This window comes from Rhea pennata, chromosome 3 (assembly GCF_028389875.1).
Source record: "Rhea pennata isolate bPtePen1 chromosome 3, bPtePen1.pri, whole genome shotgun sequence".
Classification (NCBI taxonomy): Eukaryota; Metazoa; Chordata; class Aves; order Rheiformes; family Rheidae; genus Rhea; species Rhea pennata.
In genome coordinates, this window is record NC_084665.1 from 12,418,146 (window position 1) to 12,434,041 (window position 15,896).

The 15,896-nt window shown below is 44.8% G+C and overlaps 1 protein-coding gene across 1 annotated transcript in view; it reads right to left on the reverse strand.

The window, feature by feature from the left end:
- Nucleotides 1–7,407: 7,407 nt before the first annotated feature.
- SUSD4 (sushi domain containing 4) overlaps nucleotides 7,408–15,896 on the reverse strand; it is a 29,747-nt gene continuing 21,258 nt past the window's right edge. The window contains exons 5-8 of the mRNA XM_062571285.1: nucleotides 11,279–11,470; nucleotides 10,708–10,852; nucleotides 8,616–9,001; nucleotides 7,408–7,490 (exon numbers count right to left, since the gene is read on the reverse strand). Of these exons, the coding sequence (XP_062427269.1) occupies nucleotides 7,462–7,490; nucleotides 8,616–9,001; nucleotides 10,708–10,852; nucleotides 11,279–11,470 (752 nt within the window). The 3' untranslated portion in view covers nucleotides 7,408–7,461. The remainder of the gene's footprint in view (nucleotides 7,491–8,615; nucleotides 9,002–10,707; nucleotides 10,853–11,278; nucleotides 11,471–15,896) is intronic.

Here is a 15,896-nt window from a genome sequence, read left to right on the forward strand (position 1 = left end):
TCATTTTAAAACTGTATTTGGAAGGCAGAAAATCCTCGCAAAAAAATCTGTCTGTGTTAATGGATGGAAGTAATTTCCTCCCTTGTTATATATTCTAGAGCAGGCAGATATTTGATTTACATCTGCTGTCTCCTAGTGACATAATATATGGTTTGGTGACACAGTCTAAATGAAGAAACTGAAGGTCAGAGAACAATTCATCACTTGCTCACTAATAATTCAGTACAAAGGTACTTAGATATCCAAAGATGAAGACAGTACCTAGCTGGATTTAAGAAGTGTCTAAGAGGGTAAATGTCTTGCTGTCCTTGAAATCACCTAGAACCTCCAGGGTGTTGCATAGTTCAATAAAAGTGGCTCTTCATACTGAGCAGCTGTCAGTAGCTAAAGCAGCTGAAGGCCATCGGCAGCTGGCTGCGCAGTACTATGCAGTGAAGACTCAAATAAATGCAGAGTACTACAACGCAACCAGTCAGGCTCAATTCACTGCCAACAGTGTAATTCAGAGTAAAACTGTGTTCCCAGAGTACAGTCTTGCTCTGATGGTATGGTAATAATAAACCCACCTTCACCCTGGCAGGTGCCCATTGCCTTTCTTCTGCTTCGGGGACTCAGCAGATGGGGAATCAGCAGGATCTTGACTGCACGTTCAGAAAGAGGTCGCTGCCAAAAGGTCTGCAGCAGTCCCCCATCCCATCCACTTCCCTGGGAGTTGCGAGCAGTGATACACCTAGAGCCTCCTGTCTGCAACAGCTCCTCCTAACTGAAAACTTCCGGGAACAGCAGCCTAGCAGAACAGGCATTCGTAAAGATGTGTTGCACCTTTAGATCTTTTCTGTTTGGCAATTCTCCTGCCACTTTTTCCACGACACAGGACAAACAGTCTCATCTGCGTCTGTCTTAGATACGTAGGTATCTCCAAAACGATGCATTTGTGACAAAGCAGCACAGCATCATAAGCTTAACTGAAATACCAGCCTCCCTGCAGCCTCCATGATGTCCTTTCTGATGTTGGGCTTCAGCGCTCCAACAGCTGTATCCAGACTGCACACTGCAGCAGTGTAAACCTATATATAAGCGAACCTGATGAGTCTGTGGCACAAGTGGTTGGACAAAAGCAATGGAAAATTAGGCAGTGGGAGTACAAGCAAAGAGCTAACCTTTGTTGCTGCAGCACTTAAATAGAGCCAATGATACCAGACTTTGGTAATGTTTATTTTGGTGATTGAAATAAACATTATGACTATAGATATTTATAGTCTTCATCAATGAACAGGTTAATCTAAGCTAAATTGTTCTGCTAAACTTTTTAGGAAGTTGCTCTGAATTATCGGGAATAGGCAGCAATGGTACGGGTTAGGAAAGGAATAACAACTGGTCACTGTCATTAGCCCTGGAGCACTGCACAAGACAAACAGCATGTGCTGCCGTGGAAGTAATAGAAAGGACAACAGTGGTAAGCACAATCTCCCAGAGGGTGGTACGGTTTCAGGAAGCTGAGACGGCTGCTGAAAGACACTTGCTTTGGCAAGAGCAGCAGGTACTCAGCAGTAGATGGATGGAAGTCAGAAGCTGATGGTAATAGGGAGCATTAAAAATAAATCCAGCCTAATTAGGTAAGAAGGAAAAAAAAAAGGCATGAACATGACAGCTCTGCAACTGGCAAGTGTTTAGTTCTTGCAGTTGTCTTGAGGATAAGAAATTCACACTGGAGCATACGGAAGGAGACAGATGAAGTGACCTGCTGTGCACCCTATGTTCTGTAACTGGACCATATCACTGCCCATTTTGGGAAGCTGTGAGCTCACCAGTTTCAGAAAGCACAGCCTCTTTAAAATGTCTAATGTTGAAACACCCTGAAATATTACCTACTTCTTGAAAATCTTGGCTAGTGTTTCCGCTGGTATAGGGGCATTCACACACACACCCGTGAATTCTGTGCCAACAAAAGACAGTGAGTTGACAGGTTTGTGACCTAAACGGATAAATCATGCATGCGGTAATGTAGGCTTCCCTCAGTGCCCCTCTCTAGCAATTTCCATGGACCATTTCTGAACAGAGTGAGGAGTCCTGTGTCCTTTCTTGTCCTCTCTGCTGAGAACATAAATGAACACGCCAAATATGAGCAACCTCTTACAAGGGAGGGGACGTTGCCTGCTAGGAACTGTACTGCAGTTAACCAGCTCGTTTCACATCCCAGCACGACTGAGATGGCAGGATGACATGGTGGAACAACAATATTAGTAAAAAAAAAGAGAAGCAGGAAAGAGTAGAAAGATAAGCAGAGGGGGAAAAGAAAGTGAACATAATAAAATCAGAAACTGCACCTAAACCCAAACGATGTTCCACATACAGAGAACTGAGGCCTTTACGCAAGCAGAACCAAGGTGGCCACTGAAATGCAAAGTTAATGGAAAAGAGCTGAAGGACCCCAAATACAGGAAGCTTGCTTCTCCTTCTCATGCCTTGACTCTGTTTTGAAGCAGCTGTATCAACAAAACAGCTCCCCCTGTTCTTACTGGAGAACATGGGGAACTTATCCATGTTTCCCGTGGACTTTATTAACAGTTAAGTGGCTTTTCTTCCTTCTGCATGCTTCTGTTTAAAATATTTTATCAGATGAATCTAATGTTCCCCAGGTACAAAATGTTCCTATGTAGCATTCAGCACAGCTCCTCCAGTCCTGCAGGACATTCCTTTGGATTTGTTGAGGAAAACTGCCTCAGGAATCCTAGTGAGTCTTACCAGTCCAGTTCCTATATGGGGCTTCTGCCGATTATTAAAAGTCTAGTCTAGCATCTGGACAGCAAATAATTTAATCTCAAGCTAACGCCCTTTCTATATTTGTTACATAGCATGTCTTGCTGTTCTGGAAAAGGTACGGCTGGACGAATGGGCTGCATGCTACTATACACGGTGACAAGGGAAACCTGCAACACATGAAATAAACTCTGTGACTTCCCCCTCAAAGAAGGAGATACACATTATTCAGGGAGGGGTAGGATCTGTTTGTCTATCCTGGCTGGCCCTTCCAAACCTTCTGTAAAGAGCTCGGTAGGGTTGTGTGGTGCACGCCATGACCAGGGAGAGCACCAGGCAAAGCAGGGCCTGTTTCACCACCACAGTAGCACAGTTCCTTTGGGAACCACCTGAAGGCACTGCAATGCCCGTGGCAATGCGAGCTGGGTTTGGGGCAGGTGTTTACTCACTTTCTGGTTCTTCTTGTCCTTTATTCCTCCCTGTGAATGCTCAGGAGCCCAAGAGGAGGACCGTGACGTATGCTTCTCTCGTCTGTGCCTCTCTCCTCTGATGGCCGCTGTGGCAGGCTCTGCAACATCTGCAGCACAGAACAGACAGGGAAAAACAGCTTCTGTGGCATGGGGAGGTTTTGCATAAACATGACAATGGTCTCTGCGTTCCAGTGCCCCGGCTGCTCTTTCTGCTTGAACACAATAGATGTCTTCAGCAGCTGACGAGAGAGCATTTACTTCACCTAATGCACAGGGAGTGTTAGAAGGACTACAGAAATATTCTTGCAATCATTTAACTGCCTAAGACAGACATGAAGACCAGAAAAGCTGAAATTTGGATTTTCAAATTAATGTCATGTTAACGCAACAGGATTTAATTCGCAGGATTTTACTGGAGTCCAGGTCATGCTACATGAAAAAATTTCTGTTGCCTGAACAGAGAATATCTCTGGCTGTGATTTGGATGGATGTTTAGTACATCAGTTTGGCATTAATGCAGATGGGGAAGCGATGGGGGCATCAACCAAGTTTATGTTCTCACAAGCTGGGCCATCTCGTCACATTGTCTTTCCTGGCATCTGTCTGATAAAAATGCTCTTAAAAACCTTTCTTAACAGACATTTTCACAGTTTCCTCGGACTATTTTTTCCTTCCTCCATGGCTAGAAGGTTTTTCCTAATATGTAACCTAAGTCTCTCATGCTTCAATTAAGCCTATTTTTCTTGTCCTATTTGTATGGATGATTCCCTTCCTCTTTGCAAAATACGTTTTTTTACATAAAAAAAAAAAAAAAAAAAAAAAGGAGGTCCCCTCAGGTCTTTCTTCTGTTGCTTAGCCTAAGCACTACACCGTCTATAATATAACCTACAAGGTAGGTTTTTCCAAACTTCAAATAATGCTTGATGCTGTCTGCTCGGCTTCTCTCCACCTAATCCACATTTTCCTTGAAGAGGAAAAATTTGCTCAACATTTGACACACTGCCCCAGCAGACACCTAACTAATGCTGAGTGGAGCTGAAGCATTGCTTCATGGACTTTATTAAGTTATAGATCGATGTAAACATCATGGTATTGACATTTCACATTTTCACAACAGCCAGGTCCTGTTGACTCATGCTCAGGTTGTGATTCACTCCCTACAGAAGGGCCATGAAGCCTTGGACCTCCCCCAAGCACACTGCTAGTCGAGCCCTTGTTTGTGATTCAGTGTTGAAGGCTGGCACACTGGTCACCAGAAGGTACTTTCAGAAGTACCTGCATGCTCGTCAGTTCTTCCCCCCCCCCCCCCCTTTTTTTTTTTTCCTGGCATTCCCACAACATGTCTTTTTCTTCCTCTACTGAAGGCACGTGGGTTCTCAGGCTGGGCCGGATGGTCAGCCCAGGGGTCGAGGTGCACATCCCGCGCCGCTGCTGAACGTGCCCTAAGCCCCCAGGACCAAACCTCCAGCAGGCCGAGGACGCGCTCAGGGCTCTCGCACAGTCGTCTGAATGGTCTTCCAAGGCAAAACAGAACGGGCCAGACCAGGCTTTCTGCGGGGATAACCTCAGCTGCCGGCAGAGAATTCCAGGCCAATGCAACAAAAATGCAGAAATAGTCTCCACTTTCCCCAAAAATATTCAAGCATGCAAAAACCCCAAACACAACCATACGAGAAAATCCCCCCAAAATGCCCTCTCAGGAAGCCTTATATAGCATAAACAAACTCTAGTAAAAATCCATTTTTCACCCTTATAAGTTATATTTAGGATGGTGCTATCAAAAGACTATCAAGCAATATTAATTTATTAACGTTTTCCAGTATACTTTCTGTTCTGCACTTTTTAAAATAAAAAATGGTATAATAAGCCACAAAAGTTACATTTTTTGAGTTACGCTGTCTGGCTCCCTTAGAGGAATGACTGCAATACAACACACACAGCAGTGTAAATTTGTAGAGCTCCAAATATTAATCAGAAGCCTTCACAACAGACATTAATAAATGAAAGTCTAGAAATTTCATAAGGAATGAAATTTTGCAAGCTATTACAAGACCAGAAAAGACAGATTTCATAATATTTTATATGGCATCCATAATAAGTTCAATACTTTTCAATGATATTATGAAAAAAAAAATCACTTAACTGACTATGCCTGAGAGGTCCTTCAAGGTCTGTATTACAGCACTCATACATTCCTTGCTGGGGTGGCAACCCTGAACTTCAGTTTGCAGTGCAAACTCATCTGGAGAGCATGAGACCTATAAAGAAAGGGGTGGCAAAGAAAGTACTAATACCCACTTGATCTGGCTCTGAGATAAACCTGAGGATACAACTGCAATTGAGACAATTCCTTCTAAAAAAATTTGCAAATTATATTTAAGCAAGAATGGAGGAGAAAATGGAATGTTCACACAATTCACAACACTACTGTTGAATAATTGAAATTATTTTTTATAATTGCCTCTCGGTTATACAGTGCTGTCTATTTTTTCTCTCCATTTCCTTCTTGTTGTCACATATAGTTGCCAACAGGATGTTAATAATCATGTGAATATTTGCAGAGTGTCTATCATATTACTATCTTGACTCATGAATGAGGCCATTAGATACCACCACAATATAAATAAATAATTAACAACGATGAAGAAATAACAGAACAACCTGTAGTGACCCTCTGTGTATCGCTATAGAGGTATTATTGGTTTACTTTTGCATAAAATCAGAACTTGGTCTCCTTTTTCCTCTTTTGTTTGGATTAGCCCACATCATGGCAATCTTTATGAGTTAACCACATATGGCGAGTTCTTCCTTAAAGCACTGTCAGTTTAACATATGTTTAATTCGCGCAACGCCAAAAATAGGATGGGAAATTTCCTTGGCTTTCAGTGAATAGCTAGAAATTTTCTTGACAAATAATAGTCTGTAATACCAAAAAGGTGGACCACTCATATAGGCTTTAGCGCAATGTTCCAGCATGGCATGCAAAGGAGAGAAGAAGAGCCAACAGTAACACCCACCGAAGCTAGGCCACTGCTGCACCCATTTCACGTCCTCTGCTCAAATAAAACTGCTCTGTCTGTCTCTAGATAACGAATTTAAAGCCAAAAATGACACTAACCAGGTGCTCTGCTGCTCTCTGAGCTTCCAGGTGGGAGCTAGTCAAAGACGTAAGGAAGAGAAATAAAGGCCAACTAGACACAGTCTGGTAAGTCAAAAGAACTGAAACTGAACTTTATTATTTTATTAAAAAGTATTCTACAATAATGGCTCAGAATACTACCACAAAGGAAGGGACAAGGCAGTGCTCTGGGCTATGACTGTAGATTACTCCAATATATATATTTGTAACAGCTTAAGAAATGCTGAAATAGGACAATTCAACACTTCTTAAGCAAGTATTTCAGAATTTTAACACTTTATAGATCTTTCATATTACAGCAGGATTTATCAAATGCAATGTAGTCACATAAGTCTTGCATAAATACAAATATCAATATTTACCTTGAATATTGTATATGATATAAATTCTTCCTTACCTTAAAAAAAATCTCCAGATCATGGTGTGACCTGGAGTCTTTCTTTTTCTTTCTCTTTAAGAATTTTTAAATATATATATATATATATTTATATATATTTGCTATTTATACATCAAAGTATATATGAATCCCATCATTTCTGTTATATTTTCTGCAGACATGGTCTGAAACAAAATCGCCAACAACTAAATCAAAAGCTTCCTGGTTAACATAGGAAAGTCAAAGAGGATCTTTTCCTCTTTTTGCATTTCAATTCTATTCTTTTTAAAACTTATAAGAATTCTTCATAAACTAGAGGTCCATAGATCATTTAAAGCAGTCTTTATAAGCAAATATACATACTTTGACATGCTTTTGTGAGGCAGTTAGTATCAAAATCCAATACTATTTCTACAGAACCATATGACTTTCTGCGATGCAGATATACATTTCATTTCTAAAAAGTCACAGTTCTTCTACATCTGCTCTCATCAAATCCCCAGGATTCATTCATAAAACTGCTGCTCCAAATGCTGATGCTGTGATCCCCGCTGTGGATTAAGATGTGCACACAATCCGGTGACATCGTCGTGTGGAAGATTGATAGGTAAGAAAAAACCCTCCCCAAATCCTTAGGATCGTCTTTTCTATCTCTAAATGCTCCTGATTCGTTTCACCCAAGGGGGCAAAGTGATGGTGTCACCTCTCTGTGCAGGCTAAGGCTCTTCTTCCATCAGTGGAATTTCTAGAGGGAAAAAAAGGAACTATTGATTACTGATTGTAACTTCCCTTTATGCTTGCCACGTATTATTAACAATTCTGCAAGTATATAAAAGGACATTGCAAAAATCTAAACACCACATGCTTTTTCCCATTCTAAACTCATTTTTGCTCTAAGGCCTATAAGAAATTAATCTACTAAAGCTACCCATGTTTTCCCAAACAAACCCACAAAAACCTACACACAAAACATCCTTTCTACTACATTAGTCACTGAATCAGCATTCACAGTGTATCCAGAGACATTTACTGGCATTATCACAATTTCTCCCTCCCCCTTCTAGCTGTCCTCTTCACCTCACGATGCCATTAAAAGTTAGCTGCAACCTGATGATGCAAGAGCTTCACCAAGAGCTTCGCCCACATTGAGTTTAGGACATTAGGCTTCAGCCCTGCTACTGATAAGTCACACAGATATCTGTTTGCCTAGTGACTCCTCATGACTCTTGACAGCATGACTAGAGCCTTTTAAATGTTCCCAGGCAAAGCTATCCTGTTTCCTTAGCGCGCTCAGGAGCACACCGTAGAGCTCCATTACCACTAAACGAAATGGTATCAATGCATGCTCATGTTTGATTTAAAAGTAAATGATAATTCATGACAATCTTGCTTGGAAAACACGATCTTGTGAGCACATTCCCCTTGTATTGCAACTCCCACGCCCAAGCCTTAGCATGTAACTAAATGCGGATGTGCCTCAGCTGCTGAACAGCTTCCTCTGCTCTTCGTGCAGACATGGAGAGCGTGTTAATAAAGGCTGCCAATTTTGCCCAAGTAGGAAGGCATGATTTTCTTTGTACTTTAAGGAGCAAATCCTCCTCTTTGCTGTGAAAGCCAGCAGGGAGCCAGCAGGAAGCTCCCTACCCTCGGGGAGCCAAATCCTTGCACCACAGCCAGCAAGGGGACATCACTGACCTGAAGCAGTATGAGCACTGAGTAGTATGTTTTTTTAAACATCCGCATTAAGATATGGGCTTTGTATAACCACAGGGAAAGTAAGAGCAGGTCAGTTGTGTGTTTTCATGCTCTGAAAGGACAGAGAAGTGGCTGCTGCTCACGGACAGGACTCACGCAGCTACGTGGCACTCACCATCGGCGATATCGACCCGCGGACTCGTGGACGCAGCCTCCCCGGCGGCGCTGCGGGACTCGTCCGTCCTGTCCGCAGCCGGAAGCACGCCCGCCTGGCATGCTGGGGGCGAGTATAAACTTTGGAGGAGTTCAGAGGAGCCCGATATACTCTCACAGGTCTCCAATTCACTGGGCAGCGGGTCTGCGTCCCTGGGGCCGGGATAAGCTGGCGGATTCTGATCTTCTGCCCGTGAAAGGTGCCCCTGGTCTGTTGTTGCAGCAGAGTATCCAGGAGCCAGAGCGTTCAAGCCACTGCTCACGGCTTCGTCGTAGGAAGGCAGCATGACAGGAATGCCATCCACCACCACAAAGTTAGGGTCGCTCGTGGAGCCCTCCTGGTGGCCTCTGCATCAAACACAGACCTGTTATCAGAGGGAGCTGCGACACGGCAGCAGCACCCCAAGGCAGCTGCTGAACCGAAGCCAACGCAACACCTGCTAACCAAGCAAAGTGGAGCTACTGGGGCAATAACATTTGCAGGAAGGTTTTCTTCATGGGTTTGCAAAAATCTGTTCAGATTGACAGTCAGGTGAATCTGTTAAGAGCAGCTAAACAAAAGCAGTAAGGTGAAGCACGGTTTAGAGAAGGGAAGGAAAACAGGTGCATGGAAAAGATAAGGAGCATCATTTGCCAATCCATGCACAGTAGATACCATGGATATACGATCACAGAGGCAGCTCATCGGTCAGAAGTGTGTGAAACCCTGGAGAGACGTGTACTAGAGCAAAAGGGACAAAGTGCTTAGAGCACTTGTAGACAGGTGCTGGGCTGACTGTTACTGGGTGACAGTCTTTGGTGGTCAGATTTGTGGCCTCCTTCAGGTCTTACCTTCAAAGGACAAGTGCCTTCTTAAACAATACTAGAGAGTCTTTTTTAAAAACAAAAGGAAACATTTCTGTTATGTTGGGAAGGTCTCTTAAACCTTAAAGAATCTGTTTAGTAGCAAATTAAATCACAACAGAGTCCCAGCAGGAAGGAAGTGGTCCTACATATTTTCAGGAGATGAGAACATCTGAACAGAGGAGGAAAGAAAGCTATTTCTATAAGCTCAGCCAGTACAGGCTACAAGGCTATCCCTGGTGCAAACCATTATCCTGAAGATCTTCCTTGCTATATATGTTTACGTATACTCCCCATACACTGTGTATATATATACCCATACATGTATATAAATTTATATATTATTTATATACTCAATACACATTTATGTACACATTTATTTAAACATTAAGATCACCAAGCCCTTTCTGCTGCATCGGCACAGGGGCATCTTAGCTGACTTACAGCTTTTTCATCTCTCCTTTCTGTACGTGGTAGACTGGAGACCCACGAGAAAAAGGAAGAGCAGGAGAGAAGCAAACATCCAGGCGAGGCGTCTAGCAAGCTGAGCACCAGCTGCGGACTAGGAACGAGTCTAAACCCATATACCATATTAGCTCACTCTGTAGATTTACCTAAAGCCAGCACAGCTGCTTTTGTTTTTCCACTTGTAAAATAATAATACTTACCAACCTGTTTCATGAGGAATACTGTGAGATTCAATGTTCATAATTGTACAGTATTTTATGGAAACAAAGTAAGATGTAAGAGATCTCTACGAATCATGACAAAAATAATACTCTAGAAGGGAAAACATCCTCAGGCAGTTGTGCTGAATTTTTATATAAATTTGTCCACAGAGAAAAAGAAATTCTTTCTCAAAACTTACATTACTAAGCCCACAGTAGTTAAAAAAAAGAATTCCCTCACCACCTGAAAATCAATATTTTAAAATACTGCCAGATATTTTTACACGCAAAAGCAGCGGTGCCCAGCATCAGAGCTCTAATTGCTCGCGCGGGCGAGCACGGCCAGACTTTGCCCCTTTCCTTCCTTGCACGAGGGCCTGCTGTGGGTTTCCCTTGCGCATGGGCACTTCTGAGACCCCTGCTCAGCACAAGAGCAGAAGGTATCTGCCGCGCTCACGTGCCCTCCTGCTTCCTCAGCAAGGAGCGCTGCACGGCAAACCTCAGTCAAGCTCCTCAAGCTTCAAAAAAGAAAACAGTACAAACCTTGGGAGGAAATGAGTCTTAAATTTGGTCTGGAACATCCTGGCTAAAATAACCAGTAGAAGTACTAATAAAACGCTGGTAGCAGTAAATGCCACTATTTTCCACGTGGTCAGGAGGGTCTCCTGCGTGTTGGGCCAGGTTTGCTCTGTAACAGAATGGCAATACAAGAGCAGTGTTGGATTATTACTGTTGTCATTTTGTATTAACACTTCAACAACATCCAGAAGTGCCAAGCAGGACACGGGATCTTGTAACACACGTCGTACAAGCACACACGAAGCCAATCCCAGATGCGAAAAGCAACCCTGCCACGAGGGGCTGGACCTTGCTTTTTTTTTTACCATTGCTTTTTTTAATGCATGCAATCATGAATTTACCTTATTTACACGCACAAATATCCAGAAGACGCTTAGAAATACATTCGAACAGCTAACTACCGAAACAGCACAGCATCAGCTAAGACGCGCTACATTTAAGGGCACGTTAAAACGAAGCGCTCGTCGTTATCGACCGGCGAATTTACTTCGAAATCAGGAGGGGAACAGAAGCAACGGCAGGACTGCCCCGTCACCTGTTTTGACACAGTACACTCGGTAGGAGGGGAACCACTCTCCGTACTGGCAGGTGATGTATTTGTAGTCGTTGGTGAGGGTGTAGCCGGGGTCGCAGTAAAACTCCACCACGGTGCCGTGGTTGTAGCGCTCGCAGGGCCGCGGGTGGCAGACGTAGTCTCCGTGACTCACCGCCGGTGGCCGGGGGCACACTTGGGCACACACATAAACAGAAAAGGAGGGAAAAAAAAAAAAAGAAAAAAAGGTTACGGAGGGCAGCGGCCGACGGGCCTCCGCGTTCGGGTCTCGGCGTGCCGAAACCCCCGAGCACCGGGCGGGAGAGGGCTGCTGCCGGGGGGCCTGCGCCACGATGAAATCCCTAAATAGGTGGTGTTAAAATTAGGTTGTTAAAAATAGGTCTGCCGCACAGCATGGCAGACGACCGCTCAAGCAAGCCGGGGGCTGCCTCGCTGCTCGGCTGGGCTGCGCGTTTCCGCGCTCTCCCGGCGAGGCGAGGCGCCACAGGGATGGCGGACGGCGTCCGCGCGGCGCTTCTCCCCAGGGGACGTCCCTCCGGTTGGAAGGACGCTCCCAGGCACGGCAGTCGGGAGGCCCCCACAGGAGCTTCCACCGCTTCGACGCAGGAGCGGCCCGGCGCGAGACCGAGCGCCGGCCTCGTTCCTGGTTGGCGCGAGGGTAAACGACGCCCGACTCGCTACGGACGTCTGAGCGGTGTCTTGGCCTAGGAAATCGGGCCAGAAACACACTTGCGAAGACCTGTAACCCCAGAGCATTTCGTTGCAGGAATTTCAGGTAGTCAAAATATTTCTGGGCTTGCTTTTAGCAGAAAGGGCTTAAGTTAGCTAAGTGGGTTGTTCTCCCTCCCCTCCGAAGGACTAGCTGGATCGGTGCCCCATCCGCAGGCTGCTCCCACCGCTCGGTGCAGGGAGGACCTACTGCACTGATTTAAATGACGAACGTGCCGCTGCTCTGGGAAGAGTCTTCCCAGGAATTACCGTTCAGCTGCTTCTCTGTGAAATCTTGTTACGTGAATAATGCATTTCATGAAAAGCAAAAAACAACAACAACAAAAAAAATCCCACCTCACACAACATGACGTTAAATGAATCTTCAAGAGCAGCTGATTACAAGGTGCGGCCATGACTATTCCCCATCCCCTGCAGACAGGCCTTTGTTTGCATTTTCACCGGCAAGGGTTAATAATACTTTGAAATCACAGAGCGTAATTCACAGAAAAAAACTCATATCCTCAATACCCTGCACACTTCCCCAAATCTCTAGACCCAGGACAAAGCAGAACATTTTTGGTGAAGTCAATTTAAGACTGAAAACAATTTTTCTTAAGAAGGCAAAGGTGTGACACCAAAATAGCAGCAAAGGTGTCTTTTGTCCGTATCAGAGACAAGTCCTCCATCAGTGAAAGCAACAATTCTGGTCTATCACCAGGAAACTTGCTGTATTTTTATCATCTACATGTTTAGCATGCAAACAAAGGAAGACAGCAATCTAAATTCATTTTCTTTAGGGTTGATTTTGGCAAGCTACGACAGGCTGCAAGAGCCGGGCAGATGCACAGTACCTTTCCAGCAGCAAGCAAACCACTGCACAACTTAGCCCAGAGAGCAGCCGCCCACAGCAGGCACTTCTCATCTCCAGCAAGGCCACCTGCTGCCTCTCCTGCCACACAAAACCCCCAACCTCTTAATGCCACTACGGGCCAAAGCAACCTTCTCCATAAAAAAGCCTCGGCATTGGGGATCAGCTCAGGAATGACACATTCCCAATCAGATCAAAAAACAAGACGCTGTGGGTACGACCCAGATATGGAGCTGCCAGCCTATTTACAAATGGGAGACATATCGTATAAAACTTGAAAACCAGAGCATTAATCTTAGTGTAGGGTACATCCCTACTGCTAAAAATGGGTGCCCCCTCCTCCACTAACACCCTCCGTATTTAAAAGGAAAGGATCACGTATTAGTGCTGCCTGGAAGCTTTTGTGAGCACTGCTTTAAAGCTCTGTGGGGCATTACTCACAAATTAGAAGTATCAATGAAACCAGGAAGTTGTAAATGCTTTTTTTTTTCCCCCCCCGACAGCAGCTCTTCTATTAAACACTTCACGAGCAGCAGATGCAATGCAGCAGGTTTAAAAATGAGGGAGCTGAGCTCAGTAGGAACCATGCTCTGTTCTGCTGTCAGAATCAGGGGTTTTCACTCACCCGCGGTATCTCACCACCTCCTGGGAATTTTATGTTAATCCCGTTTAAGGAATCCTCAACATTTGTGTGGGAAAACTGGCCACCAGGTCCCTTCGCAAGCACAGGGATTAACAGTCACTAAGCCCTTGGTTCAGAGTTTTTTTTTTTTTTTTTTTTTTAAAAACACCTAATCAAGTCAAACGAGTTACATCCCGAAGAGCCACAGATGAGCCCGTGCTGAGCACGGCACAGTTGGTCGCACGCCCTGTTCCTTTTGCAACCCACCCCATTTCCACCATCACCCTGGCCCAACAGCCTTTAAAGTCCATGGAAGGACAGCCACTAAGCGGCCTTAGTTCAGATCCCAGAAAAGCGAGATGATTCAAAGCCAGCCTGGGGGGCTGCAGAGCACTCTTGGCTCCCAAAAGACAGAAGGTTTTTAGTGCAGGGGTAGTCATCTCACAGGGCCAGACCCCCTACTGCTGATGCTTGCTTAGCACTAGGTGACCATTCAAACCCTCTGCAGGGGGTACACCGTGCGTTTCTGCTGCTCCTCAAGAGTTTGAGATACCAGCGTAAGAAAGACACTAGTTATAGGTATTAAAGGAGTATGTCAGATCAAACATGACCTAAAACTCAGCTAGCAAACCTGAGACTACTGAAGTTTATGCAGGGAAGTTAAAACTCAAGCATCCTCAGTGATTATCCCTTACTGTACTTAGAAATCACAGACCACGGACCTTAGGCAAATGCATGAAACTCATAGAATGAAAATAACCACAAACCTATTAAAATAAAAACGTATCTGACAAATGCATTTTCACTGTCAAACGGAACAGCAATATGAACAATAAACAAACATAAAGATAAGTGAATTCTGCTTCAGGAATTTCTCACACCTAAAAAAAAAAAAAATGTAGGTGCTGTTTCTCAAACAGGACCCCATCTCTTTAACGCCAACAGATTTTGTTCACTTCCTAAAGCTTCTGAGACTCCAACATGCTAATTACAACATCCCGCCTGGGCAACCCAGGAGTACGTCCTGGCAGCTAACCTTGGAGGACCACGTGTTTGTATCCTTCACTTCAGAGGCTGTCAGAGGGATGGGAATAATTCGCGTAGTGCCTGCTAGTGGTTTTGCAGCACATGACCCTGCATCTCAGAATCAGCCTTTACAGAGCAACCGGCCACCGACTGCAAAGGATTTGTTTTGACTGTGAGGGACTCGTAGGCACTTCGTAGCGCAGCATTTTCAGTTGAAAAGCTGGATCTTTAATCAAAAAGAAAGGACAAGTGTGTTTATACGGCAGATAAATCCCTCCTGGGATGCTCAACGCTACCGTTACTCAAGGAAGCTGAAGGAAAAAGAGGGCCTTCTCCTACTGCTCCTCAGCTGAGGACTCTCCTGGGAGATGAGCCCTGGGCTTTGGACTTTGACTGATTTTAACACAAGATTAGAACTTGTGGGAAGAGCTTGGAGCAGGGGACCCACGTCAGGCTAACAGGAGATGTTTGTAATAGAAGATGATGGAGTCTGTCCCACCTCAAAGCATGCCTACAGCTGGGGCCCCCCTCCACCTAGGACCTGCAGCCGCCACAGCAGCCTTGGCCAAAGCAGCTCCTGCGGCTTCCCCAGCCATCTGATCACGCAGACGTCCGTGCACGCCTGCAAGGCGCTTACAAATCGCTAATTACACACAGCATTTTGACTTGTTTTCGAATGGCAGGGAAAATGGTGAAGAAAAGAGGGTTCCCGAGCTTTCGGGAAGATTAAAGACTCCTTCGCCAACGGTACAAACCCGCTGGTGCCTAAAAACGAGGCACAGCCGCGTCTCGCCGGCCGGCAGACCGTCCCGCATGCGGGCGCCTCTCCGGCAGCGGTCCCCAACCCGTCGCGGCCAGGGAGGTTTTGGCGTTAGCACGTTCTCAATTAACACTTGGGCCACCGAATAAACATGTCACAGCTCTTCTCAAAGCAGCGGAGAGAAAACAGCAGAACAGACACGTCCGGAGCTCAAAAAGGCAATTTTAGCCAAGCAATCCATTTGCCTTTTCTATTCAGGTTTTGCCTAGCTTTTGCCAATGAGGCAAAAACTAAAAGCAAAAATGTCTTGAAATACGGGGCACTTAAAAATAAGTGGTAGGAATAAGCAAGAAAACCATTTTCCACCCTTGAATTTTTGCACAGTTTGTCTTTTCTCCAGCTGCCAGTCTGCCTTTTGTGCAAGACACTAGTTTCTAGGTTAGTCGGGCTAGCAGAAAAACCCAGAGCAATGTCATTTTCTGTTTGACACAGGGATGGAAGAGAATCGGCCACATTTGCACTTAATCAGAAATAAAGCTTCCTCTTAACACACCCTGAATACCTGTTTATTAGGCAAAGGGTGAAAAAAAGATGCAGATGAAATTTTAGAGGA